The sequence below is a fragment of the Dipodomys spectabilis genome, unplaced genomic scaffold (genome assembly GCF_019054845.1).
Source record: "Dipodomys spectabilis isolate Male_0828 unplaced genomic scaffold, ASM1905484v1 ptg000190l, whole genome shotgun sequence".
In the NCBI taxonomy this organism is placed as follows: Eukaryota; Metazoa; Chordata; class Mammalia; order Rodentia; family Heteromyidae; genus Dipodomys; species Dipodomys spectabilis.
Genome location: NW_024870867.1, coordinates 5,384,658 through 5,404,933, shown reverse-complemented (window position 1 = coordinate 5,404,933; position 20,276 = coordinate 5,384,658). Strand labels below are relative to the sequence as shown.

At 37.3% G+C, this 20,276-nt stretch overlaps 1 protein-coding gene across 1 annotated transcript in view; it reads right to left on the bottom strand.

Annotated features, from left to right (window-relative positions):
* Nucleotides 1-20,276, bottom strand: part of Hdac9 (histone deacetylase 9) — an 821,624-nt gene that overhangs the window by 7,433 nt on the left and 793,915 nt on the right. Inside the window, exon 25 of the mRNA XM_042695799.1 lies at nt 650-797. Within this exon, the coding sequence (XP_042551733.1) occupies nt 650-797 (148 nt within the window). The remainder of the gene's footprint in view (nt 1-649; nt 798-20,276) is intronic.

Here is a 20,276-nt window from a genome sequence, read left to right as displayed (position 1 = left end):
AAAAATAACAAGTCAATCCCATTTCAGATAAACCTTACTTTCCCCCCTAGAAAATTCCTAAGAAGACAGCTTGAGACCAATTCCTTTTTACAATACAAAATAAAACTCCACTCCACACCTCTTTCCATACTCCTGGGCAGGAAACCTCCACCATCATCTAGGTTTTGGATCTCAAGGAGAATCACATAAGAGTGCCTGTGCCTTTTTGCTGTCTATTACCTAGTGGCATTATATCCAGCCTCTGATCTCCTCTTTTCCCTTTGTTATATTAAGGATTTCAAAAATGATGAGAGGAAGAAACAGAACATCTGGAAAAATAGGGATAACCAGGGAAAGAAGTTAAGCCCATAAGCAGTGTGTTCCATAATGATCTGTACTAAATTATCCAACAAGGAGTGATTTTTCTCACCATCTATCTCTTCCCTTCTATTTTTCTGTGAACTGCAACCACATGGACCAAGTCTGGAAGAATGTAGCAACTGAAATTCTCCAGAGCCTAAAGCCTGTGTTATGGCATCTTGTGGCTTTGGCAACACAGGTGGAGGATGTGGAGGAGACAGGTGAAGGAAACCCAGGAGGAAGGTCCAGGACTGCCCATGATGAACCCGGATGTGAGTGACCACACAGCTCTCCCACACTGGACTCATACCTGCTGTCTTCCTGAGCAAAGGGTTGTTCCACATCCACCGTGAGGGAGGCCAGAGCAGAAACGGTCTCTGTCTCCTCTTGCAACTGAGTACCAGGCAGAGCACAGCCCCTTGGCACAGCCACCATCCTTACTGACTTCCAGTACTTGCCTAGAAAAAAAAATCCATCATGCTTTATAGAAATTTAAGTTAGGGTGTAGTAATCAGAATACTCTTACAGATCCAACTCGGAGGACTTAAATCTCCATGTTTTACAGCTGTAATTCGGTTTCTTAACTGCTATGATTAAATCTTTTTTGGTCTAAGAATGGTGAGTTGTGAAGTTCTCATATCCCCAAGCCTGAATCTCTTCCATGCTCAGAAGCCATTAAGTGAGGAATAATCCACAGGGTAATGTACTAACCAGCAGACTGACATCTGTTTCTACCACTAAGCAAGCACTATGCCCCCTGGGAAGCTCTCAAGAAAACCTGAAAGTAGACATCTCCTACAAAGAATGAATGAATAAAGTAGTAAAGTTAGAAATTAGCCCTTGAACCATTAACTTTTTGTTTTTTTTTTAAATGAAGTTGGAATATTAAAGGAAAAAGAAAAACGGAGCCATGCCAGCATGAATGGTATGGCAACTTTGCCAGAACAATCAGTTTTGTTAGTCCTGGATGTTCTTTCTTTTCTCAGCTAAAGGGTGTGTACTAGAACAATAATTGATTTAAAACTTTAATATATGCACTGGCTGATGTTGGAATCCATCCACATGTCATACTGATGTTTCATTTTCTTTTTCTTTCTTTCTTTCTTTTTTTTTTTTAAAGTCACGGAAGGAGAATGAGAGGAAAATAGGAGGTCACTTCATGAAAGCATGCCAGTAGGATAGGAAAGAGCAGAGTCAAAAACTTCATTGAAGCAACTAAGCTACTTTATTTGTCTATGAAGTGTTGACCAGCTTCACATCAAAGCAGGAGAATCTCCTGAAGTTCTTTCATAACTCACAAGGTTAGACCTATCTGCAGACTGAAAAGTTGGGCAGGAATATACCATGTAATGGTTTTGCTTATTTAAAACAAACAAACAAACAAACAAACATCCAGCTTAAGTGTAAATGGCAGATAAACACTGGATTGAAAAGTAAGATGAAGCTGTGTGCCAGTGGCTCATGCCTATAATCCTAGCTACTCAGGAGGTTGAGATCTGAGGATGGAGGTTCAAAGCCAGTCCAGTCAGGGAAGTAAGTCGTGAGATTCTTATCTCCAATTAACCACCAGAAAACCAGAAGTGGTGCTGTGGCTCAAGTGGTAGAGCGCTTACCTTGAGCTGAAGAGCTCAAGGGCAGTGCCCAGGCCTAGAGTTCAAGCCTCATTACCGACCAAAAAAAAAAAAAAAAAAAGAAAAGAAAAGAAAAGTAAGATGATTGGGCTATGCATTCCACTCTTCCTCCTTCCCTCCTTACCACACTTGTAAAACTTACATGGACTTTATTTCTGCCTATTAACATCAAGGATTGCCTTAAAACCCTTCCAAATCTGACATTTTGTGATTGCATATTGCTTCACAAAAAGAATGAATGCCACTTTAGGGAAGGAAACCCAGTTTCTCTGTCCATTCTTTTTGTCAACAAGACTTTCTGACACTGATCACGCCTTTACTTGCTGTGATCATTATTCCAAATGTCTGAGAAGCTCAAGTTTTCATGTGATCCAGATAATTGCAATTTTGTCAACAAATATACAAACTTTTGCAAAAGCAAAATGCGATGTTATGTTCTTGTCACCAAGAAATGCTGGGCCTGGTTAGGACAGCTCTATCAGTTAGCACTGACAATTCTGTGTATGAAAGGATTATGGGCTCCTTGAAGATGAGTAAGTAGAGCACATATTTATGAAAATGACAAAGTTAGGGAAGATCAAGTATTTGAAGGATGAGCAGAAGTCAGTCAACATGAAGTAGAAGGAGGTGGTGATGCTGGTATATCACTAGAAGAGAAAATGCAGTTATACAGAGACCAGCATCTCTGTAGTGTATTTGGGAAGATTAATTATTAGGTACAACCAGAACAAAGAAAGAGTATGAGTCTGGAGTGCAGAGAGACTGTTGTGGTAGGGCTAATTAACACACAGTCTTGAACAACACCAATGAATCTTGGACTTCAACCTGTAGATAACATGAGGCCATTGTAAGGCAAAGAGGTATAGAATCAGGTGTACATTTTTTAAAGTTCTTTCTGAAGAGATTATGGTTGATGGACTGATGTTGTGCATAGTGGCAGGAAGGCCAATTTTATATCTAAATGATAATATCTAAACTAAAATGAAGTGATGAGATCAAAATGAGATGCTAGTGAGAAAAGCTCAGTAAAGTCATGGAACTGTGCCACAGCTCACTCGCTAGCATACTCCACCTCTCTCTCAACTTTGACAGTTAAATTGAACTTGATAATTCCATTCTAAATACTCCATTCCCTTAGATCACTGTGTCATTATTATCTTACCCAAGACTGCATCAAGTGAATACTTGAGTTTCACAAGTCATTGTTAAATATTGTTTTAGCCTGTGATATTTAGTGTAGCAAATATTTACCTGTAAATAATATTATCTATCCAGAGCAACAAAGGCCTTTTATTTTCTATATGTTTCCTCAAGAAGATACCTTTTGGACATAAGAAAAAAATACATCTATGCCTCTCTAAGAATGAAAGCAGAAGTTATAAATTGGTAATAACAATTTTTAATAAAAATGATAATGACCTTGTAAAATTTATCTATACTTGTGAGTAGCAAGAATAGTCTTTAAATAGCTGAGAACTTTTTGGAGAAAATTAATATAAAATATTATGCTAAGTTAAGATTAAATATTAGAAGATTAGCTTTTATTCAAATGTGTGAGTTACTGATTCAGAAACCATCCAAAACTTTAATTTCATTATGGCCTCTCCCAAAGTCTATAAAAACAAAGGAAATATTTGACATTAATAAGGTATTCATAGACCATTATATCTATTCATAAAAGAGAATAATTAAAATGAAAACAGGTCTAATACAGACTGTGCAATATGTGGCCAACTTAAATCCCATAATTTATGAGTTATAATTTTAGATGATGTATAAGATTTGTTTTTTTTTTCCTTTCAGAAACAGATGTGCAAGAAAATCATATCTATTGACATGGGAATAATAACACCATTAGCACATAAGAGAAATGAACCAAGGTTTACTACTGGAGTTCTCAGGAGTTGCTATTCATAAAGTAAAATATTAGTAACCAGCCACCACTGAGTTGCTCTCCTATGGTAATAAAACTGGCAAAAGATCGTTTTCCATTAAAACTGGATGTGCACACTCCCTCTTCAGTCATATCCTTTATCCTTATTCAATTTCCCACCGTGTAAATCTTCCCACTTTTCAGCGCTTAAAAAAAAAAGACTGTTAACCCTTCATAAGTCTGCATTTTTGTTTCATCTGGCAAGAGTAAAGCAAAGAATGAACCGAGGATAAATGCTTAAGGTGGACATTGGAATGTAAACCATCAAGAGCTAGAGGTGAGAACCATATACATATAGCTTCACAAGATTGGACAGGATCTTGCAGACTTTTCTTTAATCCGACTTCAGGAAAAACCAGATTGATGTTGGTAATAGATGATTTGGAAAATACATTATTGTTGATGTTTGTGGGGCCCTGAGCTAGAAATAACTTCTTGATCAAAAGGATTTTTTTTTTCTGAATCAAAGCCCTATGTCAATTTGGAATCCTCCAGACCCTCCAAACCTTCTATTCCATCACCATTTTGGAAGGCTCGGAGTCTCTCCTCAGACTTTGCTTTTTCAACACCAGTGCCATTTGAATGAGACTGTTTTCACCATTACACATCATGTTCCCAAAGGAAAAGGAGATGGCACTGACTTATACCACTTCCTGCCCTCTTAAGCTTCAGAGATCATTGAGAGGCTGGATTTAGCTTCTTAATACTTTTTACAGGTACATCATTTAAAGCTAAATGGATAAATCTGTCAAGCACTAAAACATCACAAAATACATTAAAACTGGTGGATAAATACAATGATCAGGGAATATTTTCATCCAAATTGATGCAATCATGAGGTTAAATAAGGCTACAATATCAATTATATGTTAAGGAAAAATTTATTGGTCAATGCACATGTGTGTGTGTGTGTGTGTGTGTGTGTGTGTGTGTGTGTGCATACACATGTGCACACGTGCTAATACTGGGGCTTGAACTTAGGAACTTACACTCTTACTTGGCGTTTTCCATTCATGACTCATATTCTACCACTTGAAGCACAGCTCCACCTCAGGCTTTTTGTTTGTTTATTGGAGAGAAGGGTCTGTGGGATTTGATTGCCTTGGCTAGCTTTGAACCTTGATCCTCTGATCTTAGCCTTCTGAATAGCTAGAATTACAGATGTGAACCACCAATGCCTAACTCAATAAATCATTTTTATTGGGATATTCAAAATTTATTTTGACAAAATAAGTTTCATTAGGAAATAAGAACGGCATAAATCATTTATATGGAAGCATGGTAATCAACTTTTTTATACTGATTATCTGAACAATAGAAAATGACATAAGCAGAATTACAGATATATTGCATTTTGTGGCTCTGTCACTCATACAAAAAATCACTGATACTTTCATAAATAATATGAGCTTTTGCTTCAGTAGAAGTCTAAACATTTTAGCATTTTTCATAAAATTTCAAAGTTCATCAAAATTGAGTTTTCTGGTAAACCAGTTTAATTGTTGTAGTCTTTAATTTCTCTTCTCAAGCAATGGTAATATTATTGAGAAATATTTTCCCTACAACTACAGTGCTCTCTGACAAATTCAGACAAATCTCTGCTAAATGCAGAAAAATTTCAATTCTAGTTTTTAAAATAATGAAATGACTTTTTCATCATCATCATAACATCATCATAATTTTTTCCTTTCAAAGTAAAACAAATGAACAAAAAACGAAACTTCTTTGGCAAACATTTTTTATAAAACAAACTTGCCAAAACTTTTTCTATGACACTTCAAAATTTTACAAATTTATATCATAAAACCTTGTGAGGGGCTGGGAAGGTGGCTCAGTGGTAGCGCACTTGCCTTGTATGCATGAGGCCCTGGGTTCGATTCCTCAGCACCACATAAGCAAAAAGAAAAAAAAGCTGGAAGTGGCGCTGTGGCTCAAGTGGTAGAGCGCTAGCCTTGAGCTGAAGAGCTCAGGAAGCGCACTCAGGCCAAGAGTTCAGGCCCCACTACTGGGCCCAAAAAAACAAACAAACAAACAAACAAAAAAACCTTGTGACTTCTCAAATTTATTCTGTATTACAACAGAACCTAAATTTACTTAAGAATGGAAGTTTTATCAATGATTCTATCTACAAATATATCTTGTAAAGTCCAATTATAGATTTTAAAAGCGAAGAAGTCTTGGGCATGACTCTGAGTACTTATCTCTCTATCTGATAAATTAGTCTCCTTTGCTATTGCAGGGATGGATGGGAATATTTTCTTTTCTGAAAGCTGAGTTTGTTATCACTGCATTTTCTCTGAAATCTTCAAAATTTGCTCCATTTTCTGATTATTTATCAGCTGCACAGCAGTATATTTTTATAATAAATAATATTTGCCAATTTTAGGGGTAGATTAGGATAGTTCATGTTGACAAAGATGTGCAGCCACATAGCTGGCCATAACAGTAAAATTATATGAAATGTTCATTACCCTGTTAATTTCCTTCTGGCCCATTGAAATCAATTCTTTTAACTTCCTTTTGACCATTGACTATCATTAAAATTCAGTCATGTACTTTTTTTTTTCTTTTCCTGTCCTGGGCCAGAGTGCTGTCCCTGAGCCTCTTTGTGCTCAAGGCTGGTGCTCTACCACTTGAGTAGTTTATTGGAGATAAGAGTTTCATGGACTTTCCTGCCCATTCTGGCTTCGAACCTCGATTCTCAGATTTCAGCCTCCTGACTAGCTAGGATTAGAGATGTGAGCCACTGGCGCCCAGCTACCTAGTTTCTTTACTTTAATAATACACTCGCAATTTAAAAGATTTATCTCTCTCCACTCCCTCCACCCACCCAACTACCCCCTCTCGTAGAACTCAGGGCCTTTTCAAGCTTCTTGGATCTGTCAATGTACAGTTTTGATCATATTTAAAAAACGGTTTGTTTGTATTTGGTACCAGTCTGGTCACTGTCCACTTTGGCTCAAGGTTAGGGCTCTACCACTTGAACCACAGCTCCACTTATGGCTTTTTGGGCATAATTTTATTGGAGATAATTGATGTTGGTATAATTTGGGGAGGGGAAGAGAAAAAACAAATTGTTTAAATAGGGATACAGGTGGACCCATTGCAACAATGAGATGTACAAGAAGCTATGTAGAAAAACAAACTTTATAACATTGAGGGGGGGAAGTGTAGTTGTGGAGATGGGAGGGCAGGGATGGTAGGGGAAAAACAAAGGAGGAGGCAACAATGCTTGATAAGAAATGTACTCATTACCTTGCTCATGTGATTGTAACCCCTCTATGGTATTTTCACAATAAAAAACATAAAAAAAAAGAGTCTCAGACTTTCCTGCCTGAGCTGGCTTTGAACTGGGATCCTCGGATCTCAGCCTCCTGAGTAGCTAGGATTACAGGAATGAGGCAATGGTATCTGGCCTGTCAAACTTAAAAAAATACATCTTCAAATATATCCTTTTGTCCACTATAAACTTTTGTTGGAACTCTGATTATACATATATTAGATTGATTAATATTACCTGAACATTACTGATATTTTTTTTCATTTTTCTCTATTATTTGGTGCAGATTGTATTATTGTGCCTTAATTTTCATTTTTTTCTTCTGTAATGTCTAATCTGCATTAATTCCTCTAGGTTGTTTTCTTTACATTTTGAATATTGTATGTTTCATACTTAAAAACATTCACTTGCATTTTTTTTTTTTTGTGGTCGTGGGGCTTGAACTCTGGGCCTGGGCGCTGTCCCTCAGCTCTTCAGCTCAAGGCGAGCACTCTACCATTTGAGCTACAGCGCCACTTCCGGTTTTCTGGTGGTTTGTTGGAGATAGGAGTCTCACCGTCTCTCCTGCCGGGGCTGGCTTTGAACCTCGATCCTCAGATCTCAGCCTCCTGAGTAGCTAGGATTACAGGCGTGAGCCACCAGCGCCCGGCTTCACTTGCATTTTTTATACTTTTGAAAATCATTTCCTCATTATGTTTGCATTTTCCTCTTTGTATTTAAAGTCAACTTCTATTTATTAGTCTGAGACAATATAGATGGAAAGTCAGAAATAGAGAAAGTGGAAAATGTTTTAAGAAAGAAAGCATGTTTGATAGCATCAAATGCCACTGAAGGCTCAACTAAAATGTGAATTAAATTATTTATTGGACAAATATTTATGTCAAGAATGCATAAAATACTTTCCAAATTTACCAAAAGCAAAATAAAATTCTTCATTTTGATCTAAAGTTACACATCACCAGAAAAAGATATATAGAATCTGAACAGTATGTGAACAGGATGGAAAGAACTTTAGAAAGATAGCAATTAAAGCCAGTACTCTTTACCAATTAAAATGGCTAAGTCACAAACAATAAAAAGCACTGATGAGACTCAGAGAAACTGGAACTCTTGGTAGAGGGAAGGCAAAATGATATGGATGCTTGAGAAGAAGAGTTAAACAATTTTCAAAAAATTTATAATAAAGTTTTCATGTGCCTCAGAAAGTCAACTAGTTGAAATTCAAGTAGCTGAATATATGATTAGACAAAAATATGTATGAGAATGCTTTAGCAGCTTTTACCTGAAACAAAGAAGGCTCTCAATGTGTTTCAGTAGGCAAATAAAATAACCTGGTATGCCCACACAATAGATACTATTCACAATAAAAGGAAGTAAACTATTGACCTAGTCAAAAGCATGGGTAAATTTTCTTTTTCTTTTTTCTTTTTCTTTTTTGTCAGTCATGCAGCTTGAACTCTGGGCCTGAGTGCTATCCTTCAGCTCTTCAGCTCAAGGTTAGCACTCTACCACTTGAGCCACAGCGCCATTTCTGGTTTTCTCATGGTTTATTGGATATAAGAGTTTCATGGCCTTTCCTGCTCAGGCTGGCTTTGAACTGCTATCCTCAGATCTCAGCCTCCTGAGTAGCTAGTATTACAGGCATGAGCCAACAGCACCAGGCTTAATTTTATTTTTCTAAATGGTAGGAACCAAACTCAAAAGGCCACATGAATTGGAAATGAGATAGTAGCATTGTGAAATATTTCAAGGTGCATCTGTGTCAAAACTGTGGTGATGGAAATACAGTTTATCTGTCTTTGGGAGTGCTAAGTGGGGCACAGAAATGTTGTGACAAAGGGGAACAAATGCAGAAGTGATACTCACTAGACACTATGTGGGTGGGGATGGGGGAAAAACTGGGAGTGAACAAGGAAAGGGGTGACACTGTTCAAAAAGAGATGCAGTCTTGGGCTGGGAAGGTGGCTCGGTGGTAGAGTGCTTGTCTCACATACATGAGGCCCTGAGTTTGATTGCTCAGCACCACATAGACAGAAAAAGCTGGAAGTGGTGCTGTGGCTCAAGTGGTAGAGCTAGCCTTGAGCTGAGGGACAGCGCCCAGGCCTAGAGTTCACGCCCCATGACTGACCAAAAAGAGAGAAAGAAATGTACTTATGCAACTGTAATTCCTCTGTACATCATCTTTACAATAACAATAAAAAAATTTAAAAGAAATACGGTTAGGGGTCTAAGCATTTTTAAAACCTATACACATCCTGCCCCTGCCCCCAGGTGAATTTTTGTGTTTGTGAATTGTAAAGGCATCTAGAATATTGGAAAACCCCAAAGGAAAAGTCAAGTCATAAATTTGTATTACAGGTGAATAACATTAACACATTGAAAGGAGGAGAGAGGTAGAAATAATGAAATAAACGAACCTGGATAGCTTTAGAAAACCCTGTTTAGACTAGAGTGTATAAGGCTCAGGACAAAAAGACCCTACAACAGTGCTGTATTCTAATCAGTACATTGTGTCGGACATGTATTCAAATTCTAAAATTGCCTGTGTGCATATGTGAGTTCAATGCTTGATAAGAAATGTACTCATTACCTTGCTCATGTAACTATAACCCCTCTGTACAGTATTTTCACAATAAAAAATATTTTAAAAAAAGAAAAAAAGATAAGTAACCATATTGTAGATAATGAGGACTAGATTTTTTTTTTCTTTTGAGAAATACATCATAAACAAAGAAACAGAGCTCAAATAAACCCTATGTTGATGCACTTGAGTCAGAGGTATCAATAAGAAATATATTTTAAAGTGGATACACAGTGATAATTTGGTATGAAAATAAATATTGCTGTGTGCACGGGAGGGGTCCTATAGACATGTGGATTTTGTGTCCAACTCACTAAGGAGGCCTGAAAGCAATGGCACTCAAGTGGCAATGAATAACAGAACATAGTTTCAAAATACATTTTCCACTGAAAGAATCCAGAGCTCCTTGGAGATGGAGCAGTTTCCAGGGCGAAGGCAATATTGGCGGTCATTTTTCTGTTAACTTGAAACTCATCAGAGGGTACCTAGACATTTGTTTAAACATTTTTGTCTTAGTGTGTCTCAGAGAGTGTTTCTACATGAGATTAACAATCGAATCAGTAGTCAGAGTAAAACAGATTGTCTCATCGCTGTGGGTGGCCTCACACCCCCCCACTGAAGGCCCAAAGAGAAGGGAAGGCTGAGTAAGGAAGAATTCTCTGTGCCCGTCTTTGATCTGGGACATTATTATTATTGTTATTATTTGCCTTTGTCTTTTGCCTCCTACTGAAACATACAACATTGATGCTCCAAGTTCTCTAATCTCCAGACAAAGACTGCAACTTGCACCATCAGCTCTCCTGGGTCCTCAGCTGGCCGAAAAGCAGATCTTAGGGCTTATGAGCCTCCACAACTGAGTAAGCCAATTCCTTATAATAAACCATTTATATATGCATATATATATATGTACATATATATATAGAGAGAGAGATGCATATATGTATATATATCCTACTGATTCTGTTTCTCTTGAGAATGTAGACTAATACAGGAAGAAAATTAAACTAATTTGTTCCAGGGTGAGTTTGGACACCCTGTGATGCCAGAAAGTAAGAAAGGACTTATGAAAGATGGAACCTTGCCAAAAGGGTCTGTGGAACTAGGTCTGAAGTTTGTAATGGTCAGAGGTAAATGTATTTGAGCAGCAATACAAATAATTATCATCTTTGTCTATAATTTTTGGGGTAATATATTTATGAGTCTAATAAAATTACTTTTTAAATATGGCAGTAAGAATGCCACTGGTAACTAGATGGAGAAGGCAATCAGGCCACAGTAATTTTGATGGGAAATTGAGAAAATAAAGATAACAAGGTGGGAAGATTTTTCAAAATTTTCTTTCTGAAGGTTTGTAGACCAATATGTTGGTAAACTGAAGAAAGAATCAGGTTGCTGATGTTGGTTTTTAAGATGGAAAACAGCTGGGTACTGACAGCACACACTTGTAATACCAGCTATTCAGGATGTTGAGATATGAGGATTGTGGTTCAACGCCAGCCCAGGCAAGAAAGTCTATGAGATAACTTATCTCCAATTAGCCACCAAAAAGTCAGAAGTTGAGTGTTGTATCAAGTGGTAGAGTGCTATCCTTCAACAAGAAAGCTTAAGAACAGTGTCTGGGCCCTGAGTTCAAGCCCCATGACCAGCAAAACTCATACACAAAAAGAAGATAGGAAAAATGGAATGTTCAAATGTTGATGAGAAGGAACTGTTCAAAGAAAGCACACTAACAGCTACAATTTATTCTAACAAGGCATGTTGAGGAAACAAAAAGTGAGGAGAAATTTGACGGTTGCTTGAGAGAGGATTCTAATTTGGGGAGGGGAAGGGAAATAACCAAATGCTGAAATAAGGATACAGGATAACCCATTGTAACAATGAGATGTACAAGACAGTAAGTTGAAAACGAACTTTATAACTTTGGGGGGTTGGAGTGGGGAAGAGTTGGGGAGGTGGGGAGGAAAGGGATGGAAGGGGAAAAATAAAGGAGGGTGTAACAATGCTTGATAGAAAATGTACTCATTATCTTGCTCATGTAACTGTAAGCCCTCTGTACAGTATCTTTACAATAAAAATATATATTAAGAACAAAAAAAGAAATATAGTAAGATGTGAAGGGACTCATTTGAGTTTGGCCATCAGAGATTTTTTTCGGAGGCCAAATGACTGCTTAATGACTAACTCTATCAGGTCTGTTGGACAAAATTGATTATAAAGTGTTCTCAGAGTTGAGATATTTTTACATTGGTAAAGCAGAAGGCAAAACTGCTAGCAAAGTAGACTAATAGGTCAAAGGTAACTGAGTTGAAAGGTTATTATGTTTAAGTTATCTATAGAAGCAAGTAAAAAGAGAAAAGAAAGGGGTAATGAGTGAGGAGAATTGAGAAATTAGAAAATGAGACATGATATGGAGGTAAATAATTCATAACTTAGGGGTCTAATGGTTTAATGTATCTATACTTGCCACTGCTAGTTTATGATTCAAGATTTTTTTCAAGTCTGCTTGTCCAGATTCTTCTTATTTCTTTTCTCATTTCTTCTCCCTATGAGTACATGACTTTAAATACAATATAAAAGGAAGAGAAAACTCTATGGGTAATGTTCCATGAAGAAGTGAAAGTGAATGAATATTCATCATTTGTTTAACTACACAAGTAAAACATGGTCATCTATTTTCTCATCTCTTACCGCTGACTTTCCTTTTGGTTTGTGCATTATATTATATTATATATAATTATATATTCATTTATTCATATTATATATTCACATGTATTTGAGTTTACATTGCCTTAGATGTGATCCTTGCATATAGTGAGGGTCTAAACTAAAAATCATTTCCTTTAGAAAGAGCTTTCACTGGTTCTTCTAGCACCAGGAGAGTAGACCCAATATAAAAGCTCTTCTTGGCCATCAAATTTATACACCAACTTTCATAAAGATGTTAATTTTTTTTGCATGCATTATATCACAGATACCATCATTTTCTTCTTTTTGTGTTACTTATTGCTCACTGCTTCTTATGAAATTTCAGTTTTCCACCCCCTTCCTTCTCTTTCCATTTTCTTCACAGTAATGTATTAAAGTGATTTGTTTTCCCATGTTCGGGCTTTCTCCTTTTAGGAGAGGCTTATTATAGTATCTATCCAGCTATACTTTGGAATAAGAAGTCTCTGTTCTTTTTGTTCAATGGGGTGGGAACTGGAAATCTTATAGATGCTTTTATAGAAAATGAACTTTGACATCACAGCCAACCTAGGAGGAAACTATTGATTTACTGTTTTCTGGTTAAAATATCTTTAAAAAAAAAAACTGTTTTTACATTTTAAACCTAGATTTGTTTGTGAGGAAAATACTTGCAGTCTAAAGTTGTATATGGAATTTACATAAGTAATGTAAATACTGAGCAAGTGATTTTTTCTTTCCAACCTGAACTTTCAGTATATCCTGTCTTGGTGAATGGGATCCTACGTGTAGGACACTTACCTGAATGCTAATAGTTGAGACTATAACTACAGAGCGGTTCTATTCTTGAACAGTTTTTAGTCTTATACAAGATTTAATTTATTGTTTTAGATAGAATCATTTTGCCTTGGAAGCAATAGAAGTGAAAATGGAAATTGTAGATGCAATCAGAATAAATTACCAAAGTAAATTAAAATTCTAAGTAGGTGGCAGATTTTTCCCTCTTACTCTGGTACATTTTAATAGTAGGACTCCACCCCACAATAACTGGTGCTTTAACATTCAAGAGAATGGCTAATTAGAGATTCAAAATGAACGTAGAAAAAGCCATATGACCTGGCTCTGATACAGGCAAGCATGAGTGGAATTAATACTGGGAAACTGCCTAACACTGCTTTTCTTCAATGAAGGTCTGGCTGGCCAGGGCCTTAACATCAAGGCCTCTGTCTAAAGCCAAAGAATATATGACAAATAGCAGCTCACACCTGACAACAGTCAGGGTTTAAACTCAACAGGGCAGGGTCTTGAAATTCTGCCAATCCTTGCATTTTTTTCTGATTAGATGTATTTTACAAGTTTACAAGGGGTTCCAAAGTGAATTCGCAGCTCTCTGGCTCCTTGTAATTTGGCCCTGGGATTCCAGGACTGAGTGTGGCTCAACCTCAATTAGCTAGGACTTCCGATTTTCCAAATTTAAAGCTAAATTGCTTTTGTCTAAACATGTCACTTTTGGAAGAAGCAGGGGAAAGTATATACAAAAATTAGAAAAGGAATGAATTTATTTGGGAGGTAATATAACACAGTGCTGAAGAGGGAAGCTTCTTGAACTAAACAGCTTGGTTTATAATCTTGCTTTTCTCCACCGATCAGTGCATGACCTTGAGGAACTTAATTGACATTGCTGTCTCTGAATTTACTTGGCTATAGAGTGGGAAGGAGAGAGAGTGGGAAGGAGAGTACTAACCTCATAGAGTTGTTGAGAAAATTAATCAATATTAACAACAATTGGTAGTAATGAGACAGTACTGAATTAACTGTTATCATTTGCTAATAGTTAAGAGGATTATTATGACATAAATAGCTTAATCTCTCTCGAAAGAAAAAAATCAGTATTTAGAACCATGTAACTGTCTCTCCAACCACCAAGACTTTCCATGAAGTTTCTCTTGCTTAAGTCTCATTTTCCTCTTTCCTTCTAGATCTCTCTTCCCTCCACTATGGACTACTTTATGAGGGGACTACTGCCATCTTCTGTTTTCCAAACCAGAAAACCTAGAAATTGTGAATTCTCTTCAAGCCAATTACTTACTACATTGTGCCAATTCTACTTCTGACTTACATTGCTTTCCTTTGAAAACAAACATCCTTGAACCTTCTGTCCTTGTTAAAGGCATAGTGGTCTTTTAGAATACATGTTGGGTCATGATTACTCTCTGCCTGAAACAAAACCTCACACCCCTTCCCAACACTTGATCTCAACAGGATGGAAATGAAAGAGAGGAAAAGAGAGATTAATAAAAAAAAAAAACTAGAACAGACAACCAAAATGAAATGGGGACAAAAACAAAGAGGAACATTTGAATTTTGGGTGTGGAGTCAAGACACTAGTCAGGCTTGTGAGATGATTTATGTAGCACATGTTGCAATCTGGGGAAACAACTCTTTTAACTATGTACTAACGGCCCCTGAGGTTAACATTTTGGACAATTTCCCCACAACAAGAGATGTATACAAATTCCTATCAGCTGAGAAATGATCTGGATCTTGTCCTGGATTGTTTGATATAACTGTCCTCCAAATCTTACAGAGGTGGAAGGGTATGGCTAAGAATGGCATTTCAAAGAGAATTAGACAATAGTTATCATTACAGCCTGTCTTATCTTACTTTAAACACCCTTATCACTATTACTATTAATTAGTATCTGGCTCTCTTAAACACCAAGAGAGCTAAGCATCATGTGGTCATATATTCTAGTAAGATTACCAGCTATTTGTTTGTAGAGTTTATGTTGCCAACTATTTATTTTCCATTGGAAACAGAGCAAAAACAAAATCAACAAAATTTGCATTTCTTTGTCTTTTTGGAATATGAGTCATTATTTCTAAGAGTAGCTCTCAGAACTTCTGATAGAATTAGGTTCAGGAGCCAATAGTTCATGTCTGTAATTCTAGGCACTCACGAATAAGAGATCTGAGGATCTCAGTTCGAAGCTAGCCCTGGCAGGAAAGCCCTTGAGACTCTTAACTCCAATTAACTACTCAAAAAAGCCAGAAGTGGTGCTGGGATCAACTGGTAAAGCTCTAGCCTTGAGCAAAAGAAGCTCAAGGACAGCACCCATGCCCAGAGTTCAAGCCACAGGACTGAAGGAAACATAAGAATAAAAAAATAGAATAGGAAAGCAATAAGAAGAGGGAGGGGGAACAGTATCTGTCTAGTAACACACATAAAAACATAAACGGGGAGGGAAGGGATAGTGGGAGAACAAGGAGGAGTTAACAATGCTTGACAAGAAATGTACTTATTACCTTACTCATGTAACTGTAACCCTTCTGTACAGCATCTTCACAATAAAATAAAATTTAAAAAATAGACAATTTTGACAAGGAGTACCTAAAATACTTGCCTCTCATCTTCTAGGGAAAATCTGATTTCATCCCTGGGTGAGAGATTGTACATCGGGATAACTAACTAGCTTATTTGTTGTCACATAGCTGTTTGTAACATTCTCCTGCATCAAAGGAAATGATATCCCTTTCAAGTTGTCTTCAGAAATAAGATATATTCAGAGTACTGATAATTCACTTTTGCCCTAAATAATATTCTATATGAGTTTAAAATAAATAGAAGATTGAATGGACTGACCAATCTTTTACACAGAAGACATGAAACTGATCTTCACATGAAGTTACTGTCTTTTTTTCAGTCTGGCTTGATTCACCATTTTGCCTTTGTTGGCAAACAAAAAGGAATTCTAGCAGGGTGCTGGTATCTTTCTCCTATAACCCTAACTACTCAGAAGGCTCAAATCCAGGGGATCACAGGTATAGGCCATCCAGGGTAGAAAAGTCCAAATTTTAGCTTCAAAGTAAGAAGCCAAAATTGGGCAGGAGGTGTGGCTCAAGCAGAGGAGCACCAGCTGTGAAAGTGAGCAAGCAGACCAGCAAATAGAAACCCCTGAGTTCAAACTCTGTTACAAGCAAAGAACAACAAAACTGGACCAAAATAACGCAAACAAGGAAGAACCTCTACACGTGGGAAAAGATACAAATGGATCATTCGGTAGATGTTCCTAACTGCTCTTTTCTGATTCTATTCTCTTTTTTCTTTCCTAATAGTTTATTTTATTTTTATTTTTTAATTGTGAAAATACTGTACAGGGGGGTTACAATTACATGAGCAATACAATGAGTACATTTCTTATCAAGCATTGTAGCCTCCTCCTTTGTTTCCCCTTCCCATCCCTTCCCATCTACCTCGCCATTCCCCAACCCATTCCTCCTCCCCACCCCCACCAAAGTTGTAAAGTTCGTTTTTCGACATAACGACTTGAACATCTCATTGTTTCAATGGGTCCACCTGTATCCCTATTTAAACGATTTGTTTTTGCCCTTCCCCTCCACAAATTAATACCAACATCAAATACAGTGAAAACAGGGCTTATACCGTGGGAGAGGGACATACAAAGCAACAAAGAAATAATCTTATAAATAAGTTAGAAACAATCTCATGAAAGAAAAAACATTTGAATACATATCTTAGGGTTCATTTCCCTAACATCAACTTATCTAATAGAAAGGCTTGGAAAAAATTATATTAAGTGAAGTAAGCCGGGCTCAAAGAAACATAGGTCCCATTGTTTCCCTTATTTGTAATAAGTAGTATATGTCTGAGTCAAGCAGAAAAGGTCAGATAAGTTGATTGTGCTTTCTGTCTGTTACTTTGGTAACTTAGCAGCACCAAGTCAGAACATCTGATGTGTTGTACCATTTCTCCTTCAAAGACGGGAAGGAGTGGCTTGCCCAGCCCTCACATAGTTGTGAAAGGAGAGGAGAATTACACTGGAATTCATATCATTTAAAAATTCTGTAAAGTACCATTTTGCAACTTATGGACTACAAACCACGAGAAGATTGCAGTGACTTTTTTAAAACACCACCCCATTTGTTAGGAAATGCAAAGATTTGGGAAAAAATCATATTAAGTAAGCCAGAACCAAAGAAATATATGTCCTATGGTTTACCTTATTTGCAGTAATTAGTAAATGGCTAGGATAATCTTATCAGATGAGCAGAAAAGAAAAAAAAAACTATGAACATATGCCCATATAAGATGATGCTAAGTGAAATGAACCCCAAGATACGGACACAAGAGGTTTTTCTTTGTTGTTGCTGGTTTTAATGTACTATGTGATTTTTTTGTTTCTTTTGTATGTTCTTCCTCCTATGGTATAAACCTATTGTTACTGTATTTGGTCTTGGTACCCTGCATCTTGCATATACATTCATCTAATTTGGGAAGAGGAAGGGGAATAACAAAATGCTTAAAGAAGGACACAGGATAACCCATTGCAACAATAATACTCACAAGACACTATGTTGGAAATGAACTTTACAACTTTGAGGAGGGGAGAAATGGAGGCGGTAGGGGAGGGAAAGGATAGTAGGAGAAAAACAAAGGAGGGGGTGACAATGCTGGACAAGAAACGTACTCATTACCTTACTGACCTAACTATAACCTCTCAGCATTTTTACAAGAAAATAAAATTTAAAAAATTCTTCAAACCTTTGCACACTTACATATTTCCTTGACCCACAAATCTAAAGAAATTATGATTATTATGATTGTCATGCAGGAGGTCTACAAAGTTGGTTGACACTTAAAAGGAGGACTTTATTTGACTGAAAAATATTTAAATAAATTAAAGGACACCATGGCTGTATGCTTGTCATTCTCATATTTTGGGGATTCATAGACCAATATTGGTACCATTCATTGTATATTTTTTAGAACTTGAAATTATGATCTTTCCAACTAAGTAAATTTAAATTTATGGAAAACTCATTTCATGGTTCTTCCTTCCAGAGGAAACGTTAGCACAGGTCAGCAATGGCGGGGAGCGTGGCTTCTGAGGGCTCTGCTTCTCACCCTGCTAACATGGCAGAGTGAGAGTTCCTGGTTGCATGCACTCTAGTGAGTTGCTGGCATGGATTTCAGGGGAGCAGACATAGGTGAGTACCATTGTCTCTCCTCAGGGCTGATTGGTCCTGGCACCTCTTGTTGGCAGTTACATGCAGTTAAATAGCAGATTCAGCTCTGAAAATCGTCACCTCCCTGCATAAGCCATGGAAATGGCAGCTTACAAATATATGTTGTGTTCTTCTTCACTTAGAAATGGCTCTTCCCAGGGACTGAGAAGTAGGGAAGAGAAATGGGCTCTCATATATTTTGTCTGCTCTTCTTTACTTTTCTTTTATGTGAGTTCGTCGAGCAGTAAAACTATCTAAAGCTAGGTTAACATAAAAATCAATCTTGCTTAAAAAACAAGAATTGGGGGCACACACTGATAGGTTGACTGATTCACTCATTCAGCAAACATATGCAAAACACCTGCTACAGGTCAGTAAAAAAGCAGGACAATAGGAGCAAAAAGAAACAAGAATATCAGCAAAAAGTAATCTGTGTCATTATGCTAATTAGCTTAAGGATTTCTTTTCTTTCAGGCTAGATAATATTCTATCTATTGTATATACATACCACATTTCTTAATGTATACATTTATTTATAAGGTCACTATCTCTTGGTTATTGTGAACAGTGTTGCAATCAACATCTAAGTGCTTTTCTAGAGCCTACGTTTAGTTGCTTTAGATAAACACCTGAAAGTGAGATGATGAAATCATGTTAGTTCAATTGTTGAAAAAAAAATGAAGATTAAAAAAAAATCTGTACTTTTCTTCTTTTATCACAAAGACAATGTACCCTCAGATACCTTCCACCATTTTGAGATGCAACCAAGGTTCCAGATCCTGAACTATAAGGAATCTGTCAGAAGAAATGGCTGCCCTGCTGTGTACTTATAAGGCCTTTTCCAGTCTACTAAATGAGTAACCTAAACAAGGACAGGACACAGGAATGGTCCTGCTGCAAAATACTTGTATACATGTGGCCAGGCAGTGGGCCAATGCTAATCACAGCCTCCAGCACCTGCACATCCTCAGCTGGGGGCCTCAGTACTCAATATGAAACTCACAGAAAGCCTGTCAGCACTGTTGCCTTGTGCTTTAGAACAAGGCTATCTGGGAACTTGCCTGAATGTTTCCCACATGATTCTCAACATTTACTTAGTTTTCTGATACTGCAGTACTACACTAGAACACAAAAGAATCCTTCAGAACCTAGGCTTGTAGGTGGGCTGAAACCAAAACCCCTCCCAGAGTTGAAAGGAGGCACCTGTGGGAAGAGGAAGTGCTCCAATTAAACAAAGACAAACTTCAGGACTCACTTCCTGGCAGGCAAGGGCCCCAAACTCAGGAGGGCCCCGAGTTCAGTTCAGTTCTTTCTGTTGGCTTCTCAAAGTTATTAATAAGTATTTTCACAAGGAAGAATTTCCATGTTTTCATTTTCCACTGGGCTCCCCCAAATTATGTAGCCAGTCCCAACTATTTTCCCTAACAAAAGGGAAATTCAGACCTTAGGCAAAGGCTTGGAGTCCTAGAGGGGAACTTGAAATGGAAAGATGGGATATAAAATAGGTAAAAATAAAATAAAAAATACTACTTTATTGTCATAAGAAAACCAAGTCTGTTGTGCTGACCAAGAGTCCACAGGTTTCCAAGGCATTTTGAAGTTGCCTGCCTACCTTATTTCTCCATGGACATCACACTTAGATTTTTATGCTCCTTTACTCTGCAAAATCAACCCCAAACACACACACACACACACACACACACACACACACACACACACACACACACACACACACACACACACACACACACTTAGAACCACATAACCATAGACCACATGTCAAAGCCACACTGCAGAATCACT